Below are 14,806 nucleotides of genomic sequence, written 5' to 3'. Positions count from 1 at the left end.
TTATATAAATATAAAGCCAGCAGTCTGAATTCAGGTAAATCACTTTCTTTGGTGTCATTACAGGGAAGGCAACAGGTACATCAATGGCATCCAGGTGCTCAATACACTATCATAAATATTCATTTCAGTGTAATTTGTGCGGCAACAATGACCATACAGGCCAAATAAGCAAAATTGAAACAGAATATCTATATTCTAAAATGGTGGACATAAAAACATCTTGGACTTGAATTGTTTGCATGTTTTATTTTATGGCACATACAGACAAGGAAATGGTAATCAGAATCTATTGCGAAAGTTACAGATGGAAAAACACAACGCTCCCATTTTCAAACTTTATTTAATTTTTTTGTTGCTTATGTTACACAGATTAACATTACATTACATTACAGTCATTTAGCAGACGCTTTTATCCAAAGCGACTTACAGTAGTATATTACATATCATTCACCCATTCACACACTGATGACAGGGGAGAAACTTGGGGTTAAGTGTCTTGCCCAAGGACACATCGACTGCCGAAGCCGGGTATCAAACCACCGACCCTCTGATTGGAGAACTACCTTGCTCTCCACTACGCCACAGCCGCCAAAAACCCATGTAATACCTATTTCGTAACAACTGCTGGGTTCTTTTGCAACAACTGCTGGGTACTCTCTCCATTACGGTACAGACTGAAGGCACTGTTGTGATGCAACAAGCAGCAAAAACAGAACTGCATAAACCACTTCTTTGTATGATTAAAATATTTCACACCCAGCTAATTCAACAAAGGTTTAGTTCCTCAAAAGGCATCACAACTTGTTGCAGAATATTACCAAAAATTCGTTCCATCACCTTGTAAATACTGTAGGTGTAATTAAAACGCAGTACTCTTTGATGCCTGATAAGTTAACTGACCATAGAGTAAAATTTACATAAATCCATGAGGTTGAAATGCTTCAATCTTTACAACTTGTCTTTAGGGTTCTTGAAAACAAAAGCAAAACAATTAATTTGATAGATACATTTATATTTGTGTCAAGATTATTTGCTATGTACAGTTTCAGAATTTATTTCTTCATGGCATGGGCAACCTTATACTGCAGTATTAAGGATCTCTTTGCTCTGACTGGTGCTCAAAGACTGTGTGCCAGTTTGAGAGCCAGAAACCTCTTCCTGGAAGGCAGTCTCCAATACCATCAGAATGGATTTGCAGACTCTATCCTTGAAATCTTGTCCCATGAACACATACAGCAGTGGGTTCAGGCAACTGTTGAGAAAGGCCAAGCCGGAGGCTATAGGGACTCCAATAGCGGTGACATAGAATAATGTTTCAGCTTGATAAAAAGAATTCACAAACTCAATTATAGACATTATGTGATAAGGAGCCCAGCACAGGAAGAAAGCGGTGATAACTGCAGCTATGATCTTAAAGGGCCGACTTGAGTGGCTGGCCAGGGTGCGGTTTCTTCTGATGCGATGGATTATCACAGCATAACAGGAGACAATGACAGTGAAGGGGACAACAAATCCCAGGAGGACGCGGGTGATGGTCATGGCCTGATGACGAAACTGTCGCAGCTGATTCACAGATGGGGTTTCATAGTCATCAGAAAGAGCGAAGTTGTTGAAGCAATTGATGATGTCGTCATCGTAATATGATGGCCCAGTGTCCCTGAATACGAAATATGGGGTGCTGAGAATCAGAGCCAGTACCCAAACACCCAGACTCACACAGGATGCCTTGCGTACACTTCGGTGGTTCTGGGCCCAGATGGGCCACACCACAGACACACATCTGTCCACACTGATCACCACCAGAATGTAGACACTGGCAAAGATGTTCAGAAAGCTTATTGTGCTGCTTAGTTTGCACATGAACTTGCCAAATGGCCAGTGGAAATCCAACGCTGCGTAGGTCACACTCAGGGGCAGAAATGCTGTGAAGAGGAAGTCGGCCACAGCGAGGTTGAGGAACCAAACTGTGTTAACTGTTTTCTTCATCTTGAAGCCGGTCACCCAGATAACCACTCCATTCCCGAGCACACCAAGAACAAAGGCCAGGCAGTAAATAACGAGAGACATTATGTGGAGAGACTTTATCAGCTCAAAGTAATCGAACGTAGTGCCATTATTTCCAGATACATCTGTTGTATTGTTGTCATAGAAAGAGGTAGCATTCATCTTCATAAGTGTCTTGGGACCTGCAATGGCAATATGAAGAAACAAAATAAATAATTTTCCTTTCTTTTACCTTACATAGATATCAATAACACAACATAATGATGCAATAGACTACTCTTTGACTAATCACACATTTTTATTTTATTTCATTATTATTCTTATACAGATTATTATAACCCTGTGAAGGTAGGCACAGCAAAAACAGAATAGTTGTTTTTTACCAAAGGTGTGCCACAGGGACCCATTATTGGGCCCGGTTCTGTTCATCTTTACGCAGATAACACGGTTTCATACTGTGTTGCAGCTCCTGCTTTTTCATTTAATAAACAGGAAGTAGCAAGTATCAATCTTAAAATAATACCTAATTTTAAGTATGTTTATGAATAAATAAGCATTCAACAGATCTTTGAAAATTAACTGAACAAAAAAGATTTAAATCAATAAGTGATGAAAGTAATTTCCAAGACAAAATTCATGACAGATTTAAGACAAAGACTACAATAATACGAAAGTGGGACGGTCACAAAATATAAATATGTTGACATCTGGCTTGATGAGAAATTTCTATTTAAATATTATGTAGACCCTTGTCAACTGCAGCTGAAGCTTGGCTGCGTCCCTCTGAGCTCTAGGGGATGTCAGATACCGTCAATTTACCACTCAGCATTCAGGTTCACCAGTGGTAATAATTAGCAGTCTGTATGACAACATGGTTGATCTACCCTGTCTTAAAAAAGTAAAAAACCCTGGAAGCCAAAGTATAACAACACACAGCCCTTGTTAAAACATTAGCGCAGTTATTAGTTGATTCTCCAGGAGCCCCGAACCAGAACCAGATTGGAGAGAAAAAACTGCCTTTGCTGTAAGTGTTGGTTTCTCATTGAATGATCTGCGATGCCATTTAAAAACCACAACAGTTCCCCTCTGCAACTGTAATACTTTTAACCCAATAACCGGAATATTTCTGCCTGACTGCTTCTGACCCTGAACTTGTTGTCTACAGTCAGTGATACTTTGTTTATATATTATAAATTATTATGTTTCTGCAGAAAAATCAACCAAAGCTTTAAGTTTGACCAACTGTGTTTTCTTTTTAAAAAAAATCATCATTGACCCACAAGAGCACCGAGCTCTCTGATAGAAGCGGTTAAGCCTATCAATTCATTCTAATGCCTTATTATTTACATCAAGGGAAAGAGGTCTCAATACCACGAATCAGACTATTTTAGTGTCATATTTTCTTTTAACAACCTCGTTGGGTTAATCTCGAGGAAAAACAAAAAATCTAAGAAGAAAAGTTACCTTTCTTTAGGATGTCCAGTTGCTCAAAGGTGAATCCGCGGCAGAAGTAATGACAGTGACAGATTACAATCCTTATGTATGCCCGCCAACGCCCACATCGAGAAGGAACTACAGGCAGCACGCCCCCCCCAAGACTTACATGTATATAATTGTGGTGCAAAAATGTTATTGATCTGGGCAACTCCAGTATATTACTACATTACACTGTCTAGCACCTGTCTTTTTCATTGCTGGTTTGCATTGAGTGAGGACTGTTTCTGTAGATCCATCTTGCAAGTCACAGGTGAGATTACATCTTTTCCGGAGAGATTTTTTAATTCTATCAGGGCAGTTTCACAAGTCTTGGTACATCCTGTTTCTACACCTAATCTGTATCCTTTCAACATTTGAAAAACACCCATCAATGTCATGGCAGTTTGCCCTTTACAATAAGTGCTTGTTCATACAAATTTAAGGAACCTCAAAGTGTTTCCCCAAACAGTTATGGCATCATCTATATTTTGGCTAATGATAATTACACTGACACGATGACATGAAACATACTATAAATTATAATGTCCCTGTATTCCGAATGTTAATGTTTATTTTTGTTTTGTAGCCACATGGATGAAGAGCACACACATTAGATTTTAACAAACCAGTTTACCTGAAGAACGTTCCCCAGTCAGGAAAGTATGAGCTGTACGCAGATGACCAGGTACTGGAAGTGAGGACAGGTTAAATGAGACAATGTAGGAGTCCAATTCAAGAGTTCAATAGTTTTTTTCATTGACAATGGTGAATTAAGTTAGTCTCTCATTGACGTAAGCCAATTGAGTTTATCAGAATAAAAAGACATAATGTCAAAGCTACTGATAATTACTGACTTTTGCACTTAAAGTCTACCCATAATATTTATACAATCACAGAAGAGTGATGATTTACCAGCTTCCTGACTACTTAACTGAAATGCCTTTTATTTTGGAAACCATGCTACAAATCTGTTTGCACTATGTAAGGCATATAAACAGGTACAAATCAATCAGTAGGCTCCTGGGTTATCTTTTCCTTTTGAAGTTAGGTGTTCTTGATCTGAGAAGCACCTGATGCGTAAAGCAGCTCTCTCTACTGGCCATGACTATAATAATAATGAAGAAGTGAACAAACAGTAAAAAATACATACTGTTATCCGCTGCTTGTTAGTTATGTCTTACATCAAATAAGTTGTGTACTTGATATACACATGCTCCTCTTTCTGTATAAGAGAAAGAGAGACCAGGCACAGTTTTTTGTGAAGTTATGTGGAGATTATTAGATGTACATCATAAGAGGAAACATGGTCCAAAGCACATTTTAATAATGGAAGTAATAGTAAACACAAGAACCACAATTACATTATAATTATTATCTCCATTTATGGCCAATTCTAGTTCCTGAAAAGTGCTTGTGCTTTTTCTTTCATCTTTTTTGATAGTAAACTGAATATTTTAATTTATAAACATTGTTTTTATTTGCTGTTGGTTGGACAAAACAAGACACTTATGGATGTCACCTTTGACATGTGGTAGAGAAAATAAGTACAAAACTTGCAGAAAAAACAAAAATGAAAATAGCTGCGAAATAACTGGTGAAAATGTTACATTGAAATTCTTGGATTATGGCACAATGTGCATGTACTCACATATCACACATATCTTACCCAAAAAGTAACTAACAATGGTCAAAAGATTAAACAAAGCCCAAGTATACAATACAGCTTAAAACATGATACTATCATGGTCACAATAAAAGGTATTCATTAGGCTTACATTAGCCTGTCCTAGTGCTGAATAACATTGGTAAAAAAAAACATGTTTATCAAAGCATGCAGTAGACATTTAGCAGTCAAAAGTCAGTTGAATCAGTTCATGTTGCCATATGGCAGGTAAAATAGACATTACAGGCAAAATTACAAGAGTAAATTAGTTAATCAAAAGCTAGTGTAACTTGGTAGTGTAATATGTACCAAAGATGGTATTTGTGGTCATGTACACACATAATGGGATCAGTGGTGAGGGGCAAGTTGGTAAAGTGATTTGCAATAAGCCTGTTTATGCAGTGGTTCCTCATCGCTAATTCACACTGTAGAATCTTTATTATTACTGTTCAATGCATTAGTTTACAACCTTCTATATTCTATGGCAAGAAATGCATTGTGTTCTTTGTCAAACTAGCCTTATTATTATTGAGGTGACTTGCCAGACTTTTAGATTATTAATATAGTCTACAATATTGGCCTATTAACAACTAGGACTTGTTTTATTGCTGGTTTTCTTTGCCGTCCCATACAGGCAGGGCATAATGGAGCAATCAACATCTGGAGTTAATGCGATAGATGAAAAACATAAAGTTTTTTCTTTGGCACCCTTTTAAAGCTCTACATCAACAAGCCTTAAAAAAAATGTCACTTTTCCATGAATTAAAAAAGGCTTAATCCCACAAATGCATCAAACATGGATCTAGAAGTTACTGTATAACATTACCGTTTGTCTACCAGATTGTAAATACTGTCGGTGAAGTTGCCAATCATACATCTCCCATTAATCAAACGGTAATAGGTGGAATGTTTCAATTTCAGATAATGAATATAGATCACCTTTGAGTCCTTGGATAAAAAACAACAACAGAAGCGAAGTTATTTGTTATATACAGTTACATTTGCTATTTACAGTGACAGTATTTGTTTTTGGAAATAAGAGTACCTTATACCTCAGCATCAGAAACAGACTTTTCTTTGCTCCGACTGGTGACCATTGAGTTTGTGTAGGTATAAGAGCGAGAAACCTCTTCCTGGAAGGCAGTCTCCAAAACATTCAGGATGGATTTGCGGACTTTATCCTTGAAATCTTGTCCCATGAACACATACAGCAATGGGTTCAGGCAACTGTTGAGAAAGGCCAGGCTGGTTGCTATAGGGACTCCAATAGTCGTGACATGGTCTAATGTTTCACTTGCATGATGAGCCATATGATTCACCAACTCAATTAAAGCCATTATGTGATAAGGAGCCCAGCACAGGAAGAAAGTGGTGATAACTGCAGCTATGATCTTAAAGGGCCGACTTGAGTGGCTGGCCAGGGTGCGGTTTCTTCTGAGACGATGGATTATCACAGCATAACAGGAGACAATGACAGTGAAGGGGACAACAAATCCCAGGAGGAAACGGGTGATGGTCATGGCCTGATGACGAAACTGTCGCAGCTGATTCACAGATGGGGTTTCATAGTCATCAGAAAAAGCGAAGTTGTTGAAGCAATTGATGATGTCGCCATTGTTATATGATGGCCCAGTGTCCCTGAAGATGAAGTATGGAGTGCTGAGAATCAGAGCCAGTACCCAAACACCCAGACTCACACAGGATGCCTTGCGTACACTTCGGTGGTTCTGGGCCCAGACGGGCCACACCACAGACACACATCTGTCCACACTGATCACCACCAGAATGTAGACACTGGCAAACATGTTCAGAAAGCTTATTGTGCTGTTTAGTTTGCACATGAACTTGCCAAATGGCCAGTGGAAATCCAACGCTGTGTAGGTCACACTCAGGGGCAGGAATGCTGTGAAGAGGAAGTCGGCCACAGCGAGGTTGAGGAACCAAATTGTGTTAACTGTTTTCTTCATCTTGAAGCCGGTCACCCAGATAACCACTCCATTCCCGAGCACACCAAGAACAAAGGCCAGGCAGTAAACAATGAGAGACATTATGTTGAGAGACTGTCTCAGCTCAGCGTGCTCGTCCTTATAGTCATACTCATCTTCGTCGTCATACAAAGAGACATTTCTTCCAGTGGCGTCTGATGTATTGAAAGGGATAGCAGTCATTAGCTCCATCATTGTATTCTTGAGACCTGCTGTAAAGAAATCATAAAAATAAAATATATATGTTACCCAGAGGTCATAACACTGTCCCTAACAGTGCAGGACATTAATGTTTTGCTAAATAATTTAATTAAACGTTATCTTCAGTCCACTCTTGAAAATGACAAATTGTACCTTCATGTGTCAGCTCCGCAAAAAAGCCCACAGATGATGCTGTTCACGTAGACATGACTTTAATTATGGGGCATCTGTCCCGACTACTATTTGTACTTCATGCAACCATCTTGTGAGCCACAATGAGACACTTTGAAGAAAGCTCCCTCACTATCTATAGTTAGAGGCTTCATAACAAGGTATGACAAAATAAACAGACTTGAAAAGTATTGCACAACATGCAACACTTACATGCAAACGGCGCACTGAATGAAATCACATCAGTGCACATATGAAACGGGATCAGAAATCTGGAAATCAAATAAAACCACTCTGTTGAATAAAAGCAAGCGTCCAGGCACCTATATGCTACAGTTTATAGGCCTAATTAACAGCTAATTGGCAGTAGGATATTTTCACTGTCAATTTCTTATAAAAAAAACTTCTGTCGACCTCAAAGAGCAGCAACTCTCTGAAACGAAGCCATTCAAATTCCAGACTAAAAAGTTTGCCAGTGCATGCTATATGATCCATCATCAGATGCTTTTATTGTCTTCTTCTTTCAGAGCAAATGTTTCTGGAGATAACAAAGGTACAGTACCTGCCTGAGAGAATCTATCCGACGAGGATGCGTCCGCTGGAGAAGACTCCGGAGTTCTGATCCAAGACTCCTTAAATATGTGACGTCATGGCTCTTATTGAGGCGGGACCTCATGACGCACCCCCTCCTTTGAAAGCCATCAAACCTTTTGGACGTTATTCTTTGGCTTTTTATGCATTGCAATTCATGTTAACATTTTCCAAAACCAAAAACTATTTGGGCTTTATTGATAGATGGGTTATGCATACAGAAAGGGGATACAGTATATTTGTGAACTTCATGACAGTAATAAACAGATATGATATAGGCCTACATGCTGCTGTATCTGTAAGTGTGCTGCTCTGCTGCTAATCTTTAAGTCTGACGTAAAATCCTGCCAAGACATGCCTTCTTCAAATGCCAAACGATAGAGCCCTTTGTACTTTGGGAAACTCCAAAAGTGAAAACAGCAAGAAACCAAACAACTAAATTCATAAATTGTGGGTTGTTGAGATGACTACCTGAGAATGGGTGGAGCTGTGACTTCTCATGTGCATCAGTGATCCTGATGCGTAATGTGTTTTTCTCTATGTGGGTTGACCTCACGTTGGCTTGAGGTTAAGTGGAATTGCTCTGTGTTGACTGTGTGAATCGACATCTGAACGTGTAGGTAACATATCCCCTCTTTTCCCCCTACAGCACGTGTAAGAAAGTCACAGCAGCTTCTGTCCATAATTTAGGGTTGCCGTGCAGTTTAAAAAAATAGAAGGCCACACCCTCCGTACCACTGTCCACTTGAAGCTGGACACATAACTGCAGTGCCTCTGTAGATTCAAACCTGCAAACAAAGAGACATTTGTAGACATCCTATTTTGCACTATTAATCCAATCTATTGTGAAAGTACTATCTTACTTGTAAATGAAGTAAGTAGAAACACTACTGACAGTACTCAAACAATACATATACAACAGGCCTATCATACTTTTGCAGCTTAGTCATTTTCTGTAATTGTAAAATGTTGCATGAATTCATGCTGCATGAATTTGGGATTAGATGGAATATTATTGGTCACTCATCACACTGAACTATGCATTCCTGAAACATCTGATATTTACAGTAAAGGTGCATAAGTGTAGGCATTGCTAGAGAATGGAACTGGCAAACAACCGCAGACCTGATTGCCACTTTAAAACAAAAGGGAATTCATGTACCCACCCTGAAGCAAATTTGAGCTGTAAATCTCAGCAATTTTATCTTTTAAAGTCTGCCTGGAACATTCCTGTTGCCTTTGTACTCCAGATATATCGCAGTCAGGTTCTCAGAGTCCGGAGAATTTGAATCTATAACAAGACTTTGCAATAACATGGACCTACAGATTAGCCGAATAATTAGAAGAGTTAAAAACAACAAATAACAGGGCAAACCAGACTTACTGAAAGTTTGTACAGTGCAATGAACAGTTTTTTGTTGTTTAAATGGTGGGAGGAGTAGACATGGGGGAGTGTTGGCTGTAGGAGACTGAAAATCAGTTTCATGTCCCCAGAGTACAGCCCTACCTTTCAGCAAGGAAGAAATGTTTAATCTGAGATAGATTTCATGCTCATACTTCCTCCCACATGGTTCCTTTTTACTAATTTGTCTATCCCCTACCCACACATGCGTGCATGTGTATAACATGGTTGTGATTTCATTATTTTCCAAAATTGCAAAACATGATGAATAGACTGTTTCCTGGTTGCAGTAATCTGTGTTTGATTCACTTTTCCCATGCAAATACACTGACGTTCAGACTAGTTTACCAGTTCATTCATTCATTTTAGAGTTATGAGTGACTCATTCTTGCTCATAGAAGCAAACTTGTTGGCACATAATTTACTGGAAGTTGATATGCGCCAAATCAAAACCGGCTTAAAACTCCAACTTCGACATTCATTCATTCACCGTAACCTGCTTATCCAGTTAAGGGTCGCAGGGGTGCTGGAGCCGATCCCAGCTGTCAATGGGCGAAGGCAGGGTTCACCCTGGACAGGTCGCCAGTCTGTCGCAGGGCTGACATATAGAGACAGACAACCATTCACACTCACACCTACGGGCAATTTAGAGTCTTCAATGCACCTAAGCTGCATGTCTTTGGACTGTGGGAGGAAGCCGGAGAACCCGGAGAGAACCCACGCTGACACGGGGAGAACATGCAAACTCCACACAGAAGGTTGTCCAGCCCGGGAACTGAACCCAGGCACCTCTTGCTGTGAGGCGACAGTGCTATCCACTACACCACCGTGCAGCCCATAACTTTGACATGAAGTAGACAAATCTGTATTTTTCCCAAAAATTAACAATTAATTTGCAAAACAGATGAAAGCCATTCTTAAAATCAATAAAGCAACATCTGTTTGATTGATATTCCCTTGGGTGCAAAATAAAAAAAATGGATTTAGGAAAATTAAAAAAGAGACCCTTTTAATATTTGTGCAACTGAAAATGAGGTTTAATAAAATAAATATCTATAATTCAAACAATCAGACTGAGGAGCATCTCATCTAAACTACAGCAGTTGTTCACACGGTGAAACACAATGAGGTTCAATATCTTGAACTAATCAGATTCACACAGCTAGAACCTGCCCAACCCTAAAAAATGGTTCCCCCGCTAATGTACGCACACACCACACAGGAACTATGTACTGCCAATAGTCCAGATGTGAGGGGGAGGAAGGAAGGAAGGAGAGAGAGAGTGAAAGAGTGAGAGACACTACATATGTCTGTGTGCACGCTCTAAGGTCCCTGCGTGAGTCCAGAGCAACACCCTTTTTTGAGTGTGTAGGAGGACTCATGTTATCATTGCCTTTTTTTTATACATATTAACATTCAGCATCTGAATATTCATTCCCACTGGGAGATATTTTACACCAGGTCCAAAACCAACATATTCTAACTACAGGAAACAGTTTAAAATAAGCTGACCCAGTTACCTTCATTTATCACTCGCTTTAAATCTGAATTGGTCAGCTCCATTTGTAACACTAAATTGCATTACTGTTTTAGCTAAAGTCTAGACAGTATGACTACTTTGTTTTATTTGGTTTAGACCCTCTTGTGCAATACATCCTCCACTTCTCATTTCTGTGTTTAAATGTGTTTTTTGAATATTCTGCTGTATAGTCTTTGAACAGAACTTAAAGGCAGAGCATTTTGCTGGTGTCTGTGGGGGATATTAATAGCTATCCCAAGGCTATAGTTTGAGGGGAGCCTTCAGAGCCAAGGGCTTGCCAGAGTTCTTGATTCACCAACCAAACATACAATTATGTGTGTGCCGCACAAATACCAATTTGGGTGTGTAAAACAACTAGCGGAGGTTTAAAGGGAATTTAGTTTTAGTATAGAGGGTGATATATTGGAGTATATATTGCAGTTGGAGTTTGGGGGTTTATTATTCACTACAGCAGCTGGGAGGGTGGAGGAGAAACCTGAAAGGCACAACTAAAATGCATGCCTGTATGTTTGTGCCTGTGTGTGGGACAGTGCGGTTTTAATGACATACTCCTGCTCCTAGCTTCACTGTAATACACCCAGTATTTTTCGGCGCTGTGGAGTGAAAAACAACGTGAGCTCAGAGCATTTGTAAATCCACAACTCGTTTTGTGAAATGCTGGTAAACTCACTGTTGTTTTGAAACTTCTAGACTCCAGTAACACTATCATAAAGGCACAAATAGTGTGAATCTGCAGTGTCCCGAAACCTCAAAGGTTTGTTGATCTTGCTGCGGTGCTGACTGGAAATCAGATCCTCGTCTCATGGGTGCAGAGAGGTCAGGAATTTTGTTTTTCAAGTCGAAAACGGGTGGCAGCAGCTTTCGCCCCTCATGGCTGACTGACATTTTTTTTCCATGAAATACACCACACACAGGGAAAAAAAGCTGAGCCTCAACCTAAACCACTTCCTTAAACTCGTCCCTGCTTTCAACCACAACGCCTGGTCCGCTTCAGCAGACCTAAGGGATATGAATAATCAGCCTGGGCTCCATCTGACAGCAAACAAGCCTGGCAAAGCATAATTCATCTTGTGCTCTGACACAGAGCTCTCTCTGTCTCTGAGGGTATTTTGAGGTACAGTTGAATGGGATTAGGAGAACCGGAACTAGTTAAATAGGGAGCACAGATGGTGAAATCTATGGAAGTTTGGATCCTTTCCATGATTGTAACTAAGGGGTAGGGTGGCATTTGTTGGGGAAAAAATAGCTGTGGTCATTATTTAAGAACAATGGCCATTTTAGATTGCAGCAAAGAATTTATTTTAATTCATCCAGCTGATCAAATTCCGAATGCCGACTTGCATATGTGCAACTAAAACAGGCATCTGGATGTCATATGTGAGACTATCAAAGACGTTTCAGAGCAACTAGCTCAGGGACTTTTTGCTTGGACATTTGAACGATTTTGCCGATTTAGTTTTCTCTAATGCCATTGAAATATTCTGTAGCCTCATGTATATTATTGAAAACTTAAAGTAGCAATAGCCAACTTTTCAACTTTTCTCTCACGAGCGTTTCCAAGTCTAGAAAGTAAACGTGTCAGACGCGGTTTTTTTACATCTCAAGCAACAGTTACACTCTCATTTTAACTGACGCAGCTGTCTGCACCTGCCGTATCGATGACGTAAAAAATAGTCAATCAAATATGTTTTCAATAAGTGTGCATCACTGCAGCCAAGAGAGGTCATTGAGAACACAGCCAAAAATGAGCACAAAACATATTAGTCTGATGTGTCCAGCAGTATGCAAGCTCAGCCGTGGACAGACACGGCTTGCACGTCTATTGCCACTTTAATGAAAATTGTATCCCTAGTGTAGGTCTTCTGAAATCACAACAGCAAACAAACACAACAGTGAACACATATGCAACCTGAGGCATTTTTTTATCTTTGCAAGAGCGTAGGTCTCTCAGAAGAATGTGAAAACTTGTTGCACTTGATTGCAATCAAGGAACACAAGCAATGATACGCAGGTTGTAAAAGGAATGAGGCAGACGGTGACTGTGCCACCCAGTAATGATGGGGGGGAGAACTTGCCTGTGCTGGATGAGAATGCGTTTTATTTTAGCCTTAAGTGTATAATCATAGGGTTTGGTTAAACGTGCTCTCACATTTAAATGTTTTCCTGTCTGGTGCTGATAAACACCTGTGTTCATACATGAGCAACGGAGCCTCGTACCTCTCAGTACCTCTCCATTCCGTGGCATTGACTCAGCAGTGATATGCAGTTTTGCAATGTCAAAACTTTGAGAGTGCTGATTTCCTCTAAACACTTCACACCCAACCAGAGAGCTAAAGGAAAAGGTTACACTGGTTTCACAAGCAGTTGACCACAGGATTGTAAAATGAAAGTGTGGTACAAAGTTCTGCTTTAGGGAATCTATTTTAATTTCAACTAAGTGAAATTGTGTACACGCTCCAAACCTGCACATTTTGTATCAAAGATAATAACAATGTCAACAAAATTGTTGCGTTAGTTACAATTAACAAAAAATTACTAAAATGAATGAAGCTTAGTGAAAGTTCAGTCAGGAAGACTAGCTTTACTATCCTGTTCATTCATATACTCATTCACTGTGGACCTGTGAATACTCTATCAGGTGATTGGGGGGCGTTCACGTAAAAATTAAACCAACCAGTTTCGGCCACGGTTTCCTTTAGCCAATCACATCGTTGCTGTCAAACGTTAAAAATATGCTCCTGTGCCGATGTGAGGGTTCCGGGACAGAGGATGTCGCATGTGTACAGATTGTAAAGCCCTCTGAGGCAAATTTGTAATTTGTGATTTTGGGCTATACAAAATAATCTGAATTGAATTGAATTGAATCATCATCACCACCACCAGTGTCTGGACTCCAGGGGGATTGTGCTTCACTGATCTCAGTGTTGGGCTCCTCTGATATATGGCTTGGCCATGGAGTCCAATAGCCAAAGACTTTGTACTATTCATTCTTATGCATGTGTAATAAATTATTGTTAAATTTTATTGAAGTCTCACCTGATTGAAATGCTTTTAGTGTCAACAAATAACACTTTACTGATAACATACATGAAACCTAAAAATCTGACAGTCTCTCACATTTTCTAAACATATTTAAATTTCTCTGTGTTTGGATTATTTTTTTGTTAAGGTTGAGCAATGCAAAAGGATTTCATATCATGTATTGCGACACAGCAACATACAGCTTTTTTCCAGACAGCAGCTCACTGATAAGAAGTCGACCTGTCTTGTAAAAAAAGTAAAATACTACAAGTTAAGTTCTTTTCTGGGTTCTCTGGATGTTGAAAATGACTAATTTGTGATGGCAAGATTAACTGTGGCCCAGAGCATCTTTAACCATATGAATTAAACCCACATATCAAGTCTTACTCAACATCCACAAGTATGTGGTTACCACGAAGGGATGTGAGTTAATGTGTATTAAACCTGTTATTGCCATAGTGACATAGTTTAATAGCAACTGTACTGATTCCAAAGTGAGCTCAAACTTACTAAGAACCCTGAGCTCAAAAACTTCCCTCTAACTAAAAGCATAATTCCAAATGTCAGTGTTTGCAATTCAAATTGTTTACTCATCCAGACTGTCTTCCTACTGAATACTGTACATTTAACCCAGTGTTCTGGGGAAATGTAACACATGTTTAGTATTTGAGGTGTACCTCTGACGATAAGAGAGAGATAAGAGGACTAAAATACCTGAAACTAAGAGGGTGAGGGCACATTAATCTGGCAGC

At 39.5% G+C, this 14,806-nt stretch overlaps 2 protein-coding genes across 2 annotated transcripts; both read right to left on the bottom strand.

The window, feature by feature from the left end:
• Positions 1-288: 288 nt before the first annotated feature.
• LOC129110145 (chemerin-like receptor 1) lies at positions 289-3,702 on the bottom strand. Its single transcript, XM_054622328.1, has 2 exons — positions 3,469-3,702; positions 289-2,186 (listed from the first exon to the last, which is right to left on the bottom strand). The coding sequence occupies exon 2, from the start codon at positions 2,170-2,172 to the stop codon at positions 1,078-1,080; it is 1,095 nt and encodes a 364-aa protein (XP_054478303.1). The 5' UTR covers positions 2,173-2,186; positions 3,469-3,702; the 3' UTR covers positions 289-1,077.
• Positions 3,703-4,904: 1,202 nt separating this feature from the next.
• On the bottom strand, positions 4,905-7,323 carry fpr1 (formyl peptide receptor 1). Its single transcript, XM_054622325.1, has one exon. The coding sequence runs from the start codon at positions 7,321-7,323 to the stop codon at positions 6,190-6,192; it is 1,134 nt and encodes a 377-aa protein (XP_054478300.1). The 3' UTR covers positions 4,905-6,189.
• Between the last annotated feature and the right edge of the window lie 7,483 nt (positions 7,324-14,806).

This window comes from Anoplopoma fimbria, chromosome 20 (assembly GCF_027596085.1).
Source record: "Anoplopoma fimbria isolate UVic2021 breed Golden Eagle Sablefish chromosome 20, Afim_UVic_2022, whole genome shotgun sequence".
Taxonomy (NCBI): Eukaryota; Metazoa; Chordata; class Actinopteri; order Perciformes; family Anoplopomatidae; genus Anoplopoma; species Anoplopoma fimbria.
The sequence above is the reverse complement of the archived record's forward strand: the minus strand, read 5'-3'. Positions and strand labels throughout refer to the sequence as shown.

Coding starts and splice junctions, on each gene's coding strand:
- LOC129110145 (XM_054622328.1), bottom strand. CDS start 2,172: ATGAAGATGAATGCTACCTCTTTCTATGACAACAATACAACAGATGTA.
- fpr1 (XM_054622325.1), bottom strand. CDS start 7,323: ATGATGGAGCTAATGACTGCTATCCCTTTCAATACATCAGACGCCACT.